We start from the raw sequence: 14,373 nt of genomic DNA on the forward strand, positions 1-14,373 counted from the left end.
CTTTCCGTCTCCTTTTCCGCTGTTCGTGACGCTCGGCTCACCCTGCCGTCAGTGGGGACAGAGTATGCGGGGCACTGGCAGGCTTACGAGTCGGAGAGGGGCAGCGGAGGCGGGGTGGAGGCTGGGGGGGGAAGTTGAAGCGATGAGTAGTGGTGGGAGTATTGTCTGGAGCGATGTTGTGCCTCTTTTTGTTTCATATTTCGAACAGCCCTCTTTCTTCTCCCGCGTAGCACCCATATGCCGCGTGGGGGAGGGGGAAGGAAGAAAGGCGGCCTCAGCACATGCGCTTCCGTCTCCCCACCAACTCCTCCTCTTTTCCCCTTCTTTCCTCCGTCGCCTGCGCTTCTCTTCGTTCCTCCGTCTTTTTTTCCTTTTCGTCGTATTATTTTTGGTGTGTTGTCGTCTCCGGTGGAAGTGAAGGGCGATGTGTGCGTGTCCGCTCACTCCCCTTTTTTTCTCCTTTCTCGTGTGTTTGTCATTTCTCCTCTGAAAAAAGAAAAAGAAGAAACCACAGCGAAAGTGCATTCAGCGGCAATCATCTCTGCACCGTCGCAGAGCATTGGCCAGGCCTCCATGTGCGCGGCTCAATGCCCGGCAGCAGTCTTCTCACGTCGGCAAACAGGTATGCGTACCACTTGCTTTCCTTGGCGATACCTCAGACCTTCATTGGACGCGGAATGTGGCGCAGGGGCAGTTGCAAACGTTGGGTGCTCCAACTTTGGACCTACACAACAGAGGGGAATCGTGCGCTTGAGAGTGGGATAAGGCACGCCTGTGCAACAACCGCACCTTTCCGCCAACGCGAGCTTCCCGAAAGCCGAACTTTCCCTGTGCATCTTTCATGCCGCACACCTCAGTTTCCTTTACGTTTTCTCCTCATCCCCCGATGCATCTTTACTCTCATCTCCGCTGAGACGCGCTGGCTTTCTGGCCATCTCAAGGGTGTCAGAGGGGCAGTGCACGTGCCACATCCCTGCACACGTTTCACCTACCTGTCTACGTATCCACCGCCCCTCAAGCCGTCTCGGGCGCACGCCAGCGAGTTCGAGGGACACAGAAAAGGGAGAGGTTGAGGAGGAGAGAGCGCCAGAGAGCAGTGCTGCTCTATGCGTACCCGTGCTTGCTCTTCCTTTCCTTTTCCAATACAGCAGCTCTTGCTGCCCCTGCAAGACACCGTGGACATTACACCTGACTCCTTTGGCAGCAGTCTTTTTTTTCTTCCCCAGCGAGGTGTGCGCTTGTGCAGTTGGCTTCCGTGGGCCTTGTTTACCTCAGCTGTCGTTTCCCGCACAAGTCCGCATTGGCCTTTCGAGACGCACACGTACGCGGCGCCTTCCGCAGCGAAACCACCCTTCAGCCACGCTTGCAAAGATAGCGGAAACCACGTGCACCCTGTGCCAGAGATCATCGGCGCAGCTCTGCGAGCGGCTTTCACTTTTTGGCGTGAGAGGCGGTGCTTGTGTGCGCCTGCCCAATTCGCCGCGTTTCCTCTGCTGCTGCGTCTTTTTGTTTCGAGTCTGTGCGACTGAGCCTTTCTTTTTTTCGCTTGGAAACGTTAGGTTACATCCGCACCCCACCATGTCCATATCCTACGAGGAGTTGCTCGCCCTTCGACGCGCGCAAGTGGCCGAGAAGCAGAAGCAGCAGCAGCAGCAACAACAGCACACCCTCGGCGCGGCCGCTCCCTCGGTCAAGTCCCCGACCTCAGCTTCTCTGAGAGGTGCAAGAGCAGTGCCCGTCACTTTGCATGGCCGCCGGCTTCTCAAAGCCTCTGAGCATGTTCCCGCTTCAGCGATGAAGGGCGGCGTTGTCAGCCCATGCTCACAGAAGTCAGATGGGGGGCCCGCCACGTGCGTGTCGGCCACCGTGGCGGCTGAGATAGAGCCGAAGATCATGGCACCCGCGCACTCGATACGAGGCGAGGTGCCACGGGCGCAGCTTCTCCAGCGCAAGCGTCAGCGCATCGACACTGGCCCCTCACTCTCAGAGTTGCTCATCGCGCGAGGTGTGCACTGTGCCGTGGCCGATAACCTGGAGAGTAGCGCAGAGGACCCGACTGCAGGAGGTGCATGCGGCGCTGCCGCCGGGGAGTACGCGACATGGCTGCCTCTGGAGGCCTTTGATGACTCTTTTCGCTTCGAGGGGCTGTCGCCGGCAGATTGGGCGGCGCGTGCTCTAGCAGCGGCTCCGTACGGCCTGCCCTGTTTGTTTTGGAGACAGGACCATCGGCAGCAGCAGAGAGAAGGTGTCTGGGCCTCGGGGCGTGTCACGGCGGTCGACGTGGAGCAGCAGCTGTACCACGTCTTCCCGGACGTGGCCAGAGATCTGCGCAGCCCTCGACAGCAGAAAACCTACACGATCGGCGGCGCAGAGGACGCGGTGGCGTTTGCGCTGCCGCGCCTTTTCGTGTGCTTCGCTGCTGAAGATCCAGTCAACTTTGCGGACCGCTTCGCCGCCGCTTACACACGCCGCAGCGTAGCCGAGGCGGCGCTGCGCACAGAGCTGTACGTCGACTCCATGCCTCTTGACGAGTACGCCGTGGTCGAGCCGCTTGTCGCCCGCCGCATGCATGAAGCTGCTCTCAGTACACCCGCATTGGTGGAGAGTGAGTCAAATCTCAATGTGGCTGGCGTGATGGAGGAGGTGCGCACTGGATACAGTCGCATCATGAACGCGGACCTTTTCCGTTCCATAACGCAGGGCGGTGGCCTGACGCAGCTGATGGGCCCGCCTGTGGCCTCGATGGCGATGCTGTCGGCCTCTCCGCTGTTCGCGAGCGACGTGTCATGCCCGGTCCCGCTCTACGGCGTTCCTCCAAATGGAGCTGAGCGATTTGCCACCACAGTGGCGGCCTTCCGCCAGCAGTGCTTCTGGAACGCCTCCCCGTTGCTGGTGGTCCTTACACGGGCCGTGTGCGAAGCGAACGATGCGCTGCTTCCGCGCTGTGCGTTTGTGCTCTACTCGAAGAAGGTGAAGCGGCCGCTCAGTCTTGCTGAACTGGAGGAGGTCGAAACGACAGCGATGCGCGACTCCTTCTTGCACGCCAGAGATCAATGGCTGGTCCCGACGGCCGATATGGTGAATCGCACGCTCAGCACCCTCCCGTCCACTGGTCCGGTCCACTTGTACCACTATGATGTGAGCACGTACACTGGCTGCACCACCGAGCGGTACCTGCGGCAGATTCAGCTGCGGATGCAGGACAGCCTCAAGCATTACCTCATGAGCTCGCTGGAGGCGTTCACCCGTTTTGTCGAGCACGCAGGCGAGGACGACATCACGGTTCGCGGAATGGCCGATGTGGAGGTGACACGTGGGGCTTACCCCGCTCCCCAGGCCCCATTCGGCGCCGACGAGCGCATTACTGCCGGTTTTCTTGCACCTCCGCTCTACCCTTTGCCCCCTCTGTTCTCCGTCACGCTTCTTTGCACGCCGCGTGGCAGCGACGCTGACGCGACAAAAGCGCAGGAGCCGCTGGGAGCTGCCGCTGCCGCGATGCCAGCGTCGGAGATGACCGTGGGTGAGGCGCCGACAGAGGGGGAACCGACGAAGGCAGCGAAGCCGCATGCTGTTCGCTTGGCGTACAGCTCTTCTGTGGAAACAATGCGGGCATCGCTGCACGGGCTCCTGAAGCGCTGCCTGACCCAGCACAGCACTCTTCGCACAGTAGAACGCATCCTCTTTGACTTCCTCTACGACCCCGCCACAGCGTTTCTAGAGATACCTGAAACGACCAGCACGCTGATGGATTCATGGGCGGAGCGGCTCAATGTGGTGCTTGACCGTGTCGCCGTTGCCATGAAGGCTTACAAGGAGACCTATGCCCCCCTCTCGGCGGTGATTGAGATGGACTTGGACATCTACATGGAAACCTTTGATGAGCGCTTCCCGAACACGCACGGCGTTGGAGAAGAGGTGCAACGCTTCCTCAAACTACAGCAACAGGTACTGAATGACATTCCTCCGTGTGCGGACTTGGGTCTCGTGCGCGTGGATTGCGGCGAGATGCGTCGTGCCTTGTCCAAAAAGTGCGCCTCGGGCGCGGCCAGGGTCCTGGACGTCATGGCTGCTCGCGCGCTTCGGAAGGAGGCTGACGTGAACGAGCGTTACAGCGAGCTGCACGCAACGCTGCGCAAGTCGACCGAGACACCGGAGGAGGTGGTTGCCACGAAGGACTTCATCAAAACCATTCCGGAACGCACCGTTGACTTGGAGGCGGCCATCGAAGAGGCAAAGGAAGTTCACGACCTCCTCGAGGGCTTCCAACGCCCCCTGACGGAAGAGGAGTTCAACAAGAAGTGGAAGGCAATCAGCTGGCCAGCTCAGCTCGACAACGCCATCAACGAGCGTGCTGAGGAGTTGGAAGAGACGAAGCGGCGCCTGCTGGCCTCCATGAACCGAGCGCAAGAAGTGTTCGAAAAGGAGTTTGAGCTGGTGCAGAAAATTGTCGAGCAGTACAGTCAGCACCGCAACGCCAGCCGCATGACTGAGATCGCAGAAGATGTAATGCGGGTGCAGGAGAAGATTCGGCAGCTGCGCAGTCAAGCGAACACCTTCAACACCCACGAGTCGCTTTTTAACATCGAGAAGTCAGACTACTCGGCGGTGCACCGACTCTCCTCCGACTTTGAGCCGTACGAGGAGCTGTGGCTCACCTCAGCCAGCTGGTTCGCCTCCCTCGAGAAGTGGCACGAGGCGCCGTTCATGGGCATCAGTGCAGACGAGGTGGAGAAGACGGTGGCGGACACGCTTCGCATTATGAACGCGTGCATTCGAAACCCAAAGCTAACGCCGGAGCTGGTGCAGGTGGCGGAGCGCACCCGCGACAACGTGCAGCAGTTCCGTCCTCTTGTGCCGACAATTAAGCACCTCCGCACGGAAGGCCTGCAGGAGCGGCACTGGAGCCAGCTGTCGAAGGAGCTGGGCTTCGACGTCGAACCGGGCATCACGCTGCACTGCCTCGACGATGTGGTTCGCATGAACTTGACGCAGCAGAATGATGTGCTCATGCGCATATCCGAAATCGCGTCGCGCGAGTTTCACATCGAAACGTCGCTGGCAAAGATGAAGGCAGCGTGGGCCGAAATGCGGATGGGCGTCGTGCCTTACAAGGCGACCGGTTGCTTTGTCGTGTCAAAGGATGTGGTGGACCAGACGCAGGAGAAGTTGGACGATCAGACGTTGCTGACGCAGAGCCTCTCCTTTTCTCCCTTCAAACAGCTTTTCGAGAAGGAAATTGCGAACTGGGAGGGATCGCTGAAGCTCGTGCAGGACGTGCTGGATGCGTGGCTGCGGTGCCAAAAGTCGTGGCTCTACCTCGAGCCTATCTTTCAGTCCGAGGACATCTCGCGACAGCTACCCGGCGAGTACAAGCGTTTCCAGACGGTAAACAAGAATTGGAAGCTCCTGACCAACAAGGCGCACGAGGTGGACCTCACGCTCGACTTCTGCACGACAACGGAGCGCTGTCTCGCGGTGCTGAACGAGTGCAACGACACGCTGGAGATGGTGGAGCGGGGTTTGAACCAGTACCTCGAGAACAAGCGCGCCTCGTTTGCCCGCTTCTATTTCTTGTCTGATGACGAGCTGCTGACGATTTTGTCGGAGGCCCGCGACCCGCAGAAGATCCAGCCGCAGTTTCGCAAGCTTTTTGAGAACATTGCCCACATTGACATGCGCGCGCCAGACAACGAGATGTTTGGCATGTATTCACAGATGGAGGAGTACATTCCGTTCGTGCAGTCCGTGCTGCCGCGCAAGTATGTGGAGAACTGGCTGACGGAAATTGAGCACATGATGAAGATTTCCATTCGAGTGCAGCTGGAGGCGGGCGTGAAGAAGTCGGCCACCATGAAGCGGCAGGATTTTGTGCTGGAATCCCCAGGGCAGGTGGCAATAGCCGTGAACCAGATTATGTGGACGCACGAGTGTGAACTGTCGCTGAAGGAGCACGGCTCGCTCGCTCCCTACATGGAGACGGCGCAAAAGAACTTGATGGTGCTGGTGGAGACGGTGCGGCGGCCGCTGACGAACCTGCAGCGAATGAATCTGAGCGGCCTCATCACGATTGAAGTGCATGCGAGGGACATTGTGGAGCAGCTTGCGAAAGCTGATGTGGACAGCATCTACGCTTTTGAGTGGGTCTCGCAGCTGCGGAGCTACTGGGAGAGCAACGACTGCGTCCTCCGTCAGGTGGAGGCACAGTTTCGCTACGGCGGCGAGTACCTTGGCAACACAACGCGTTTGGTAATCACGCCGTTGACCGATCGCATCTACCTTACCTTGACCGGCGCCATGCACATGTTCCTCGGCGGCGCCCCAGCCGGGCCTGCGGGCACTGGCAAGACGGAGACGGTGAAGGACCTGGCGAAGGCCGTCGCAAAGCAGTGCGTGGTGTTCAACTGCCAGGAGGGCATGACGTACGCATCGATGGGTAAGTTCTTCAAGGGACTCGCCCAGGCAGGAGCTTGGGCGTGTTTCGACGAGTTCAACCGCATTGACGTGGAGGTGCTCTCCGTCGTGGCGCAGCAGGTGTCCTCGCTACAAGAGGCGGCGCGCACTCGACAGTACCGCATTCCTTTCGAGGGCACCGAAATTCTGGTAGACCCGTCCTATGCCGTCTTCATCACCATGAACCCCGGCTACGCTGGCCGCACGGAGCTGCCCGATAACCTGAAGGTGCTGTTCCGCCCTGTGGCGTGCATGGTGCCTGACTACGCCATGATTGCGGAGATTCGCCTCTTCTCCTTTGGATACTCCGACTCTCGGAAATTGGCGCAGAAGATGGTGGCCACCTTCCGACTGAGCTCCGAGCAGCTCTCGTCGCAGGATCACTATGATTTTGGCATGCGCGCCGTCAACACCGTCATATCGGCGGCGGGGCTGATGAAGCGGGAGCATCCGGATGAGGCCGAGGACGTGCTGCTGCTGCGTGCGCTACGGGACTCGAACACGCCGAAGTTTCTGGAGGAGGACCTCCTCTTGTTCGAGGGCATCATTTCAGACCTCTTTCCAGGCGTCCACATCGCGCCGGTCAACTACGGGGACTTCCGCACCGCACTCGAAGCGAAGGCCTCCTTGATGCACCTGCAGCCGACGGAAATGTTCATAAAGAAGTGCATGCAGCTCTATGAGATGAGCGTCCTGCGCCATGGACAGATGGCGGTGGGGCCGACGATGGGGGGTAAGACGAGCGCGACGCGCGTCCTGCAAGCGGCGATGACGCACCTGCGAAAGGAGCAGAAGAGTACCAAATTTGCGGAGGTGAAGACGTACTGCCTGAACCCGAAATCCATTACGATGGCCCAACTCTACGGCGGCTTCGACGAGGCGACGGGGGAGTGGCGGGACGGCATCATCGGCGAGCTTTTTCGCATTGCAGCTCGCGATACAACCGACACGCGGCAGTGGATCATCTTCGATGGCCCTGTCGACGCGCTCTGGATTGAGTCCATGAACACAGTGTTGGATGAGAACAAGAAACTGTGCCTCATCTCCGGCGAAATCATCGCCATGACGCCCTACATGAATTGCTGGTTCGAGGTGGAGGACTTGGCGGTAGCCTCGCCGGCCACCGTGTCGCGAGCTGGTATGATTTACCTGGAGCCGAACACGTGCATCGGGGTGTGCAACTACATTCTGAGTTGGCAGCAGTACCGACTCCCCATCACGATGGAACCGTACAAGGAGCATCTGCAAGAGCTGTGCGAGCAGCTCTTTCCGTCGCTCATTCACTTTGTACAGACGGAGGTGAGCGAGTACAGTCCGTCCTGCTGGCCCAACTTGGTGATGTCGTGCTTCAACTTCTTTGACTGCTTCATGGCGCCCTACACTCCCACGCGCACGTACGAGGTGCCGCAAGACAAGGTGGACTTGCTACGCGAGGTCTATCTGCATCTGCTCGTCTTCTCCATCATCTGGTCCTTTGGCGCCACAGGCGACCGGCCCAGCCGGCAGCGGTTTGACAAGTTCCTGCGCGATGAGCTGCGGCTGCTCAACGTCAACATTGAGCTCCCCGTGATTGGATGTCTGCAGGATTACCAGTTTATACCAGAGGAGCGGCGTTGGGTTGCTTGGGTAGAGCGACTTCCGCCGTTTACGGCGCAGGTGACACAGAGTAACTTTTCCGAGATCATCGTCCTGACAGCTGACGTGGCACGGTACAACTACGTGAACCGAATCCTTCTGGACCACTCTTTCCACACGCTGTGCTGCGGTCCTACCGGCACAGGCAAGACGGTGCTGATGCGGCAGCTGCTGATGCACGATATGCCAAAGGAGTGCACCCCTATTTTCTTTACGTTCTCAGCACGCACAAGCGCAAATCAGACCCAGGACCTCATCTTCTCCAAATTTGAAGTGCGCAAGCGCGCGTCGCCGCAGGTGTGGGGTGCACCTTTGAACCGCAAGTTTATCATCCTCGTCGACGACATGAACATGCCCCTCAAGGAGCAGTACGGCGCGCAGCCGCCGATTGAACTGCTTCGGCAGTTTTTGGACTACAGCGGCTGGTACGACTGCCGCACGCGCGAGTTCTTTTCGATTGTGGATGTGGTGTTGGCTGGCACGATGGGGCCGCCCGGTGGCGGTCGCCATTTCGTCACGCAGCGGTTCCTGCGCCACTTTCACCAGATCGCTTTCCCCGACATCGAGGACGACAGCATGCGCCGCATCTTTTCTTCCCTGCTGGAGAGTTATTTCTCTACCTTTGCCGAGGATGTGCGCGGAAAGCTGTCCTCCATCGTGACGGCGTCTATCGAGATCTTCGACGTGGTCGTCAAGGAGCTCAAGCCGACCCCTGCCCGTCCCCACTACCTGTTCAACCTCCGCGACCTGGCGAAGGTGATGGATGGGCTGACGAACGCGACCACGGCGACGGTGACGACGGTGCCGTCACTGGTGCGTTTGTGGCTTCATGAGGAGATGCGAACTTTCCAAGACCGCCTCACAAGCGATGTTGACAGAGTTTGGTTCCAGGAGCTGCTTGGGAAGCAGCTATGGAAGCACCTGAAGCTGACGTTGGACGAGGTCATGCAAAGTCGGCCCGGTGACGGCGGCGCCGCGATGACTGCGCTCCTGTTTGCAGATTTCCTGGGCAGCAAGGCGGATCAGCGCATCTACCAAGAGGTGAAGGATTTCAATGCTGTGGCCAAGACGATCGAAGGGGAGCTGCAGGAGTACAACCAGCAGTGCATGGGCGGGCGCCAGCTGAACCTTGTCATGTTTTCTGACGCCGTGCAGCACGTCTGCCGCATCGCGCGTGTACTGCGCAAGGGAAACGGGCACGCCCTTCTCCTAGGAGTCGGCGGCTCTGGGCGTCAGTCGCTGTCCCGGCTTGCTGCCCACTTGAATGAGTTCGAAGTCTTCCAGGTCGAGATCTCGAAAGGTTACACGATGAGTGCCTGGCGAGAGGACCTGAAGACGGTGCTGCGGCGCGTCGTGCTCCAGAGAAAGCAGACCCTTTTTCTTTTCACCGACACGCAAATTGTGCATGAGGCCATGCTCGAAGATGTGAATAACCTTCTCAACTCCGGTGAGGTGCCGAACCTCTTCGTGGCCCAGGAGCTGGACGACCTGCTCAACTCCATGCGCCTCGTCTGCGTGGCGGAGGGCCTGCCTGTGGACAAGGTCACGATTTTCGCCCGCTTCGTGCGCAGCTGCCGCAGTCAGCTTCACATTGCCCTCTGCATGTCGCCACTGGGCGAGGTGTTTCGTAGTCGTCTTCGCATGTTCCCGGCACTGGTGAACTGCTGCACTGTGGACTGGTTTTCGGCGTGGCCGCAGCAGGCGCTTAACAGCGTGGCGCGTAATTACTTCTCCAAGATACCGCTGCTTGCACAGGATGCGGCGGCGGTGGAGGCGTGCACGGAGGTGTGCGTGCGCATCCACGTCAGCGTCGAGGCTGTCTCTGTTCGCTTTCTCGCGGAAACGCAGCGGCACAACTATGTGACGCCCACATCATTCCTCGAGCTGCTCCACATTTTCCGTGCGCTCATGGAAATGCAGACGGAAAAAAATCGGACCACCAAAGACCGCTTTGTCAATGGCCTCGCCAAACTGCACGAGACGGAGGATGCGGTGGCGGGGCTGCAGCAGACCCTGTCGCAGAGTCAGCCGGTGCTGCTGGAGAAAAACGAGTCCATCAAGGCCCTCGTCGCCGAGATGGAGGTGCAGACGACTGAGGCGGAGAAGACGAAGAAGGAGGCGCAGAGGGAGCGCGAGGCGGTGGCGACAATGCAGGCAGAGTGCGCTGCCATCGAGGGCGCGGCGCAGGAGCAGCTGGCCGAGGCGCTTCCAGAGCTGGACCGCGCTCTGGAGAGTCTCAAGAACCTCAAGGCGTCACAGATTACAGAGGTGGCGGGGTACAAGACGCCCACCGCGGGCGTCGTCATGACGATGCAGGGCATCTGCATTCTCTTTCAAATCAAACCGCAGATGCGTGCTGCGAACCCGATGGAGGAGAAGAAGCCGGACTTCTGGGCCACCGCCAAGGAGCAGCTGCTCAACAACCCGAACCAGCTGCTGCAGCGACTCATTCAGTACGACAAGGAGAACATTGCCGAGAAGCTCATCCAGGCAGTCATGCCCCTCGTCACGTCCGATGACTTTACACCCAAGAAGATCGCTGGCGCCAGTCAGGCGTGTGCGGCCATGTGCCAATGGACGCACGCCATGGTGCGCTTTCACGCGGTGAATAAGAAAGTCGCGCCGCTGCGAGAGGAGCTGGCTGTGGCACAGCAGGCGAACCAGAGGGCTCAATGGAAGCTGAAAGAGGCAGAAACGCAGCTCGCTGAGGTGGAGATGCGTCTTGCCGAGATGCAGCGCCGCAAGGAGGAAGCGGAGAGGGAGCTGGAGGAGCTAGACCAGACAGTGAAGCGGACGGCGCTCCGGCTAGAGCGTGCTGCTATGCTCATCGACGGCCTGGCAGGTGAGAAGCGCTCCTGGGTCCAGTCGGTCGAGCGCATCGACGAGTCGGCCAAGTACCTAATGGGTGACATGCTCGTGGCGGCAGGCCAGATCGCGCATTGCGGCCCCTTCACATCCGTCTATCGCGGAGACCTTCTCCAGACCTGGGGCAAGGAGCTCGATGAGCGGTCGATCTTGCACAGCGCGCAGTACTCTATCTATCACACACTGCAGGACGCGGTGGAAACGCGGGAGTGGATCCTGAGAGGGTTGCCGATGGATACCCTGTCCATCGAGAACGCTCTCTTCGCGAAGCATGCGCGCCGGTGGCCGCTTCTGATTGACCCTCAGACGCAGGGTAACCGATGGATCCGGCGAACGTACAAGGACACGCTGGAGGTGGTGCGGCCGAACCAGAAGGACCTCATTAAGCGCATTGAGTTTTGCATCCGTGCGGGGCGGCCGGTACTGCTGGAGAACGTCGGCGAGGAAATCGACGCCAGCCTGAACCCTCTGCTGGAACGACGCACCTTCGTGGAGGGCGGGACGGAGATGATTCGCATCTCCGACACGCCGATTCCGTGGAACACAAAGTTCAAGTTTTTCATGACGACGAAACTGCCGAACCCGCATTTCATCCCGGAAGTGATGGTGCGCGTGACGCTGCTGAACTTTTTCATAACCCCACGCGGGCTGGAGGACCAGCTTCTCGGCGTCGTGGTGGGACAGGAGCGCAAGGAGCTGGAAATGCGGCGCAGTGACCTAATTCAGAAGAACGCAGGGATGAAGGCGGACCTCGTCAACACTCAGGAGAGTATCCTATGCAAGCTGAAGGAGGTGCAGGGCGACGTCCTGGACGACGTGGAGCTTATCGCCTACCTGAACGAGTCGAAGGAGAAGACGCTCGAGATAACAACGCGAGTCGCGGAGGCGGAGGCGGCGGAGGCCGAAATGACAGCGAGCCGCGAGGAGTACCGCCCCATCGCGCATCACTCGTCGTGCCTTTACTTCTGCTGCTCGACTCTTTCCCACGTCGACCCCATGTATCAGTACTCGCTGCAGTGGTTTGTGCAACTGTTCATCACGAGCATTGACCAAGCGAAGCGCGCCGACGACCTCTCGCAACGCCTAGAGAACCTGAGGGAGGACTTCACCTACAGTTTCTACCAGAACGTGAGCCGCTCTCTTTTCGAGAAACACAAGCTCATGTTCTCCTTTTACCTCTGCGTGCGTCTCATGGACCAACGGGGGAGGGTAGACGCTGGGGAGTTTCGGTTTTTGCTGCAGGGCCCTACGCTCGTCGCGGAGGCGATCGACAACCCTGACCCGAGCTGGATCACGCCGACCACCTGGAATGAGTGGTGCTACCTGGACCAGCACTTTGACGCCTTCAGCGGCCTCAAGGCCCATCTCTGCGCTCACCTGCCGCACTACCGGGAGTTCTTCATGTCCTCGGCCGCTCATCGGCAGCCATTGGCCGCCGACTGGGCGGACAAACTGACACCAATGCAGCACTTAATGTTCCTGCGCTGCGTTCGCCCAGACAAGGTGATGGAGAGGCTGCAGGACTTTGTCTTGACGGAAATGGGCGAGAAGTTCATTCGGCCGCCGCCCTTCGACTTGATGACGTCGTTCAAAGACTCAAGCCCGGCGGTACCGCTCATCTTCATCCTATCGCAGGGTGCTGACCCATACGACGACTGGAAGCGCTTTGCCGATGCGCAGAACATGAGCAAGAAGCTGTATGACGTATCGCTCGGCCAAGGGCAAGGCCCGCGAGCGGAACGCATGATGCAGGAGGCGATTGAGAACGGATCGTGGGTGCTTCTGCAAAACTGTCACCTGGCCACGTCCTGGATGCCGACACTAGAGCGACTGGTCGAGTCCATTACGCCCACCACGCATCCCAACTTCCGACTGTGGCTGACGTCGATGCCGAACGCGCATTTTCCGGTGGCGGTGCTGCAGAACGGCGTGAAGATGACGAATGAGCCCCCGAAGGGAATGCAGGCGAATGTGTCGCGCTCCATCGCCGCTTACGCAGGCGACTTCCTGGACACCTGCCATAAGGCGGTGGAGCTCAAGAAGCTCTTCTTCTCCATGTGCTTCTTCCACGCCCTGCTGCAGGAGCGCCGCAAGTTCGGGCCACTGGGGTGGAACATCGCGTATGAGTTCACCAGCGGAGATCTCGGCTGCTGTGTGGCGCAAATGAAGATGTTTCTGGACAAGTACGCCGAGGTGCCCTACACGGTTATCCGGGAGCTGAGCGGCAACATCCACTACGGTGGGCGCGTCACGGATGAGTGGGATCGTCGCACCCTCAACACGCTGCTGGAGCGCTTCGTGACGCCGGATGTCATGACGGACGGTTACTTGTTCTGTCCGCGGCTGCAGGAGTACCAATCGATCCCCGCGACGAGCCGGCAGGGGTACCTGGACTACGTCGCCTCGTGGCCGCTGAACACGAGCCCGGAGACGTTTGGACTCCACGAGAATGCCGACATCGCATGCGCCCGAAACGAGACGTTCGAGACGCTTCAGGCAATTGTGCTGCTACAGGGAGAGCGAAGCTGCGGTGGCGACGCGGCGTCGACTTCGACGACGGCGTCGACGCCGGATGAGATGGTGAAGACGTTCGCGGAGGCAATCCAACGCAAGGTTGCCCCGCCCTTCGACCTCGATCAGTTCCGCCGCAAGTATCCGACACTGTACGAAGACTCCATGAATACGGTACTGGTGCAGGAGGCCATTCGTTTCAATCGCCTGGTCTCCTTGCTGCACCAGACCCTGGAGCAGCTGCCAATGGCGATCCGGGGCGAGGTGGTCATGAGCAAGGAGCTGGAAGACGTGTACCTGGCGTTGTACAGCAACCAGGTGCCTCTCCTGTGGTCTGAGAAAGCATACCCAAGCCTCAAGCCGTTGGGTGCCTGGGTGGAGGACTTGGGGCGACGTCTCACGATGGTGCGGGATTGGTACGGGCACGGGCACCCGAACACGCACTGGATCTCCGGCTTCTTCTTTCCTCAGGCCTTCTTGACAAGCGTTCTGCAGAACTACGCGCGCGAGATGCACATCTCCATCGACACCATCAGCTGCGACTTTGAGTGGATGTCGACGAGCCCGGCGTCGATCACGGCCCCGCCGGAGGTGGGATGTTACATTTATGGCATGTTTATCGAAGGAGCGCGCTTCGACCCTGCTACGCTGACGTTGGCGGAGTCGCTACCAAAGGTACTTTATGAACAGGCACCGATGCTGTGGCTGAGGCCAGTCGTCGACCGCGTACCACCCGAGAGCGGTGTCTACGAGTGCCCGCTGTACAAGACGGTGCGACGCGCCGGCACGTTGAGCACAACCGGACACTCAACGAACTATGTGTTGACCATCGAAATCCCAACACCGCCCGAGGCGGGCTCGAAGCACTGGATTCGACGCGGTGTGGCCCTTGTCTGCGCGCTCAATACGTAG

The 14,373-nt window shown here is 59.5% G+C and overlaps 1 protein-coding gene across 1 annotated transcript; it reads left to right on the top strand.

The window, feature by feature from the left end:
• Window positions 1–1,578: 1,578 nt before the first annotated feature.
• Window positions 1,579–14,373, top strand: LSCM1_00097 (uncharacterized protein; the record flags this gene model as incomplete). Its single annotated transcript, XM_067317756.1, has 1 exon — window positions 1,579–14,373. The coding sequence occupies one exon, from the start codon at window positions 1,579–1,581 to the stop codon at window positions 14,371–14,373; it is 12,795 nt and encodes a 4,264-aa protein (XP_067173861.1).

This window comes from Leishmania martiniquensis, chromosome 36, assembly GCF_017916325.1.
Source record: "Leishmania martiniquensis isolate LSCM1 chromosome 36, whole genome shotgun sequence".
NCBI lineage: Eukaryota > Euglenozoa > Kinetoplastea > Trypanosomatida > Trypanosomatidae > Leishmania > Leishmania martiniquensis.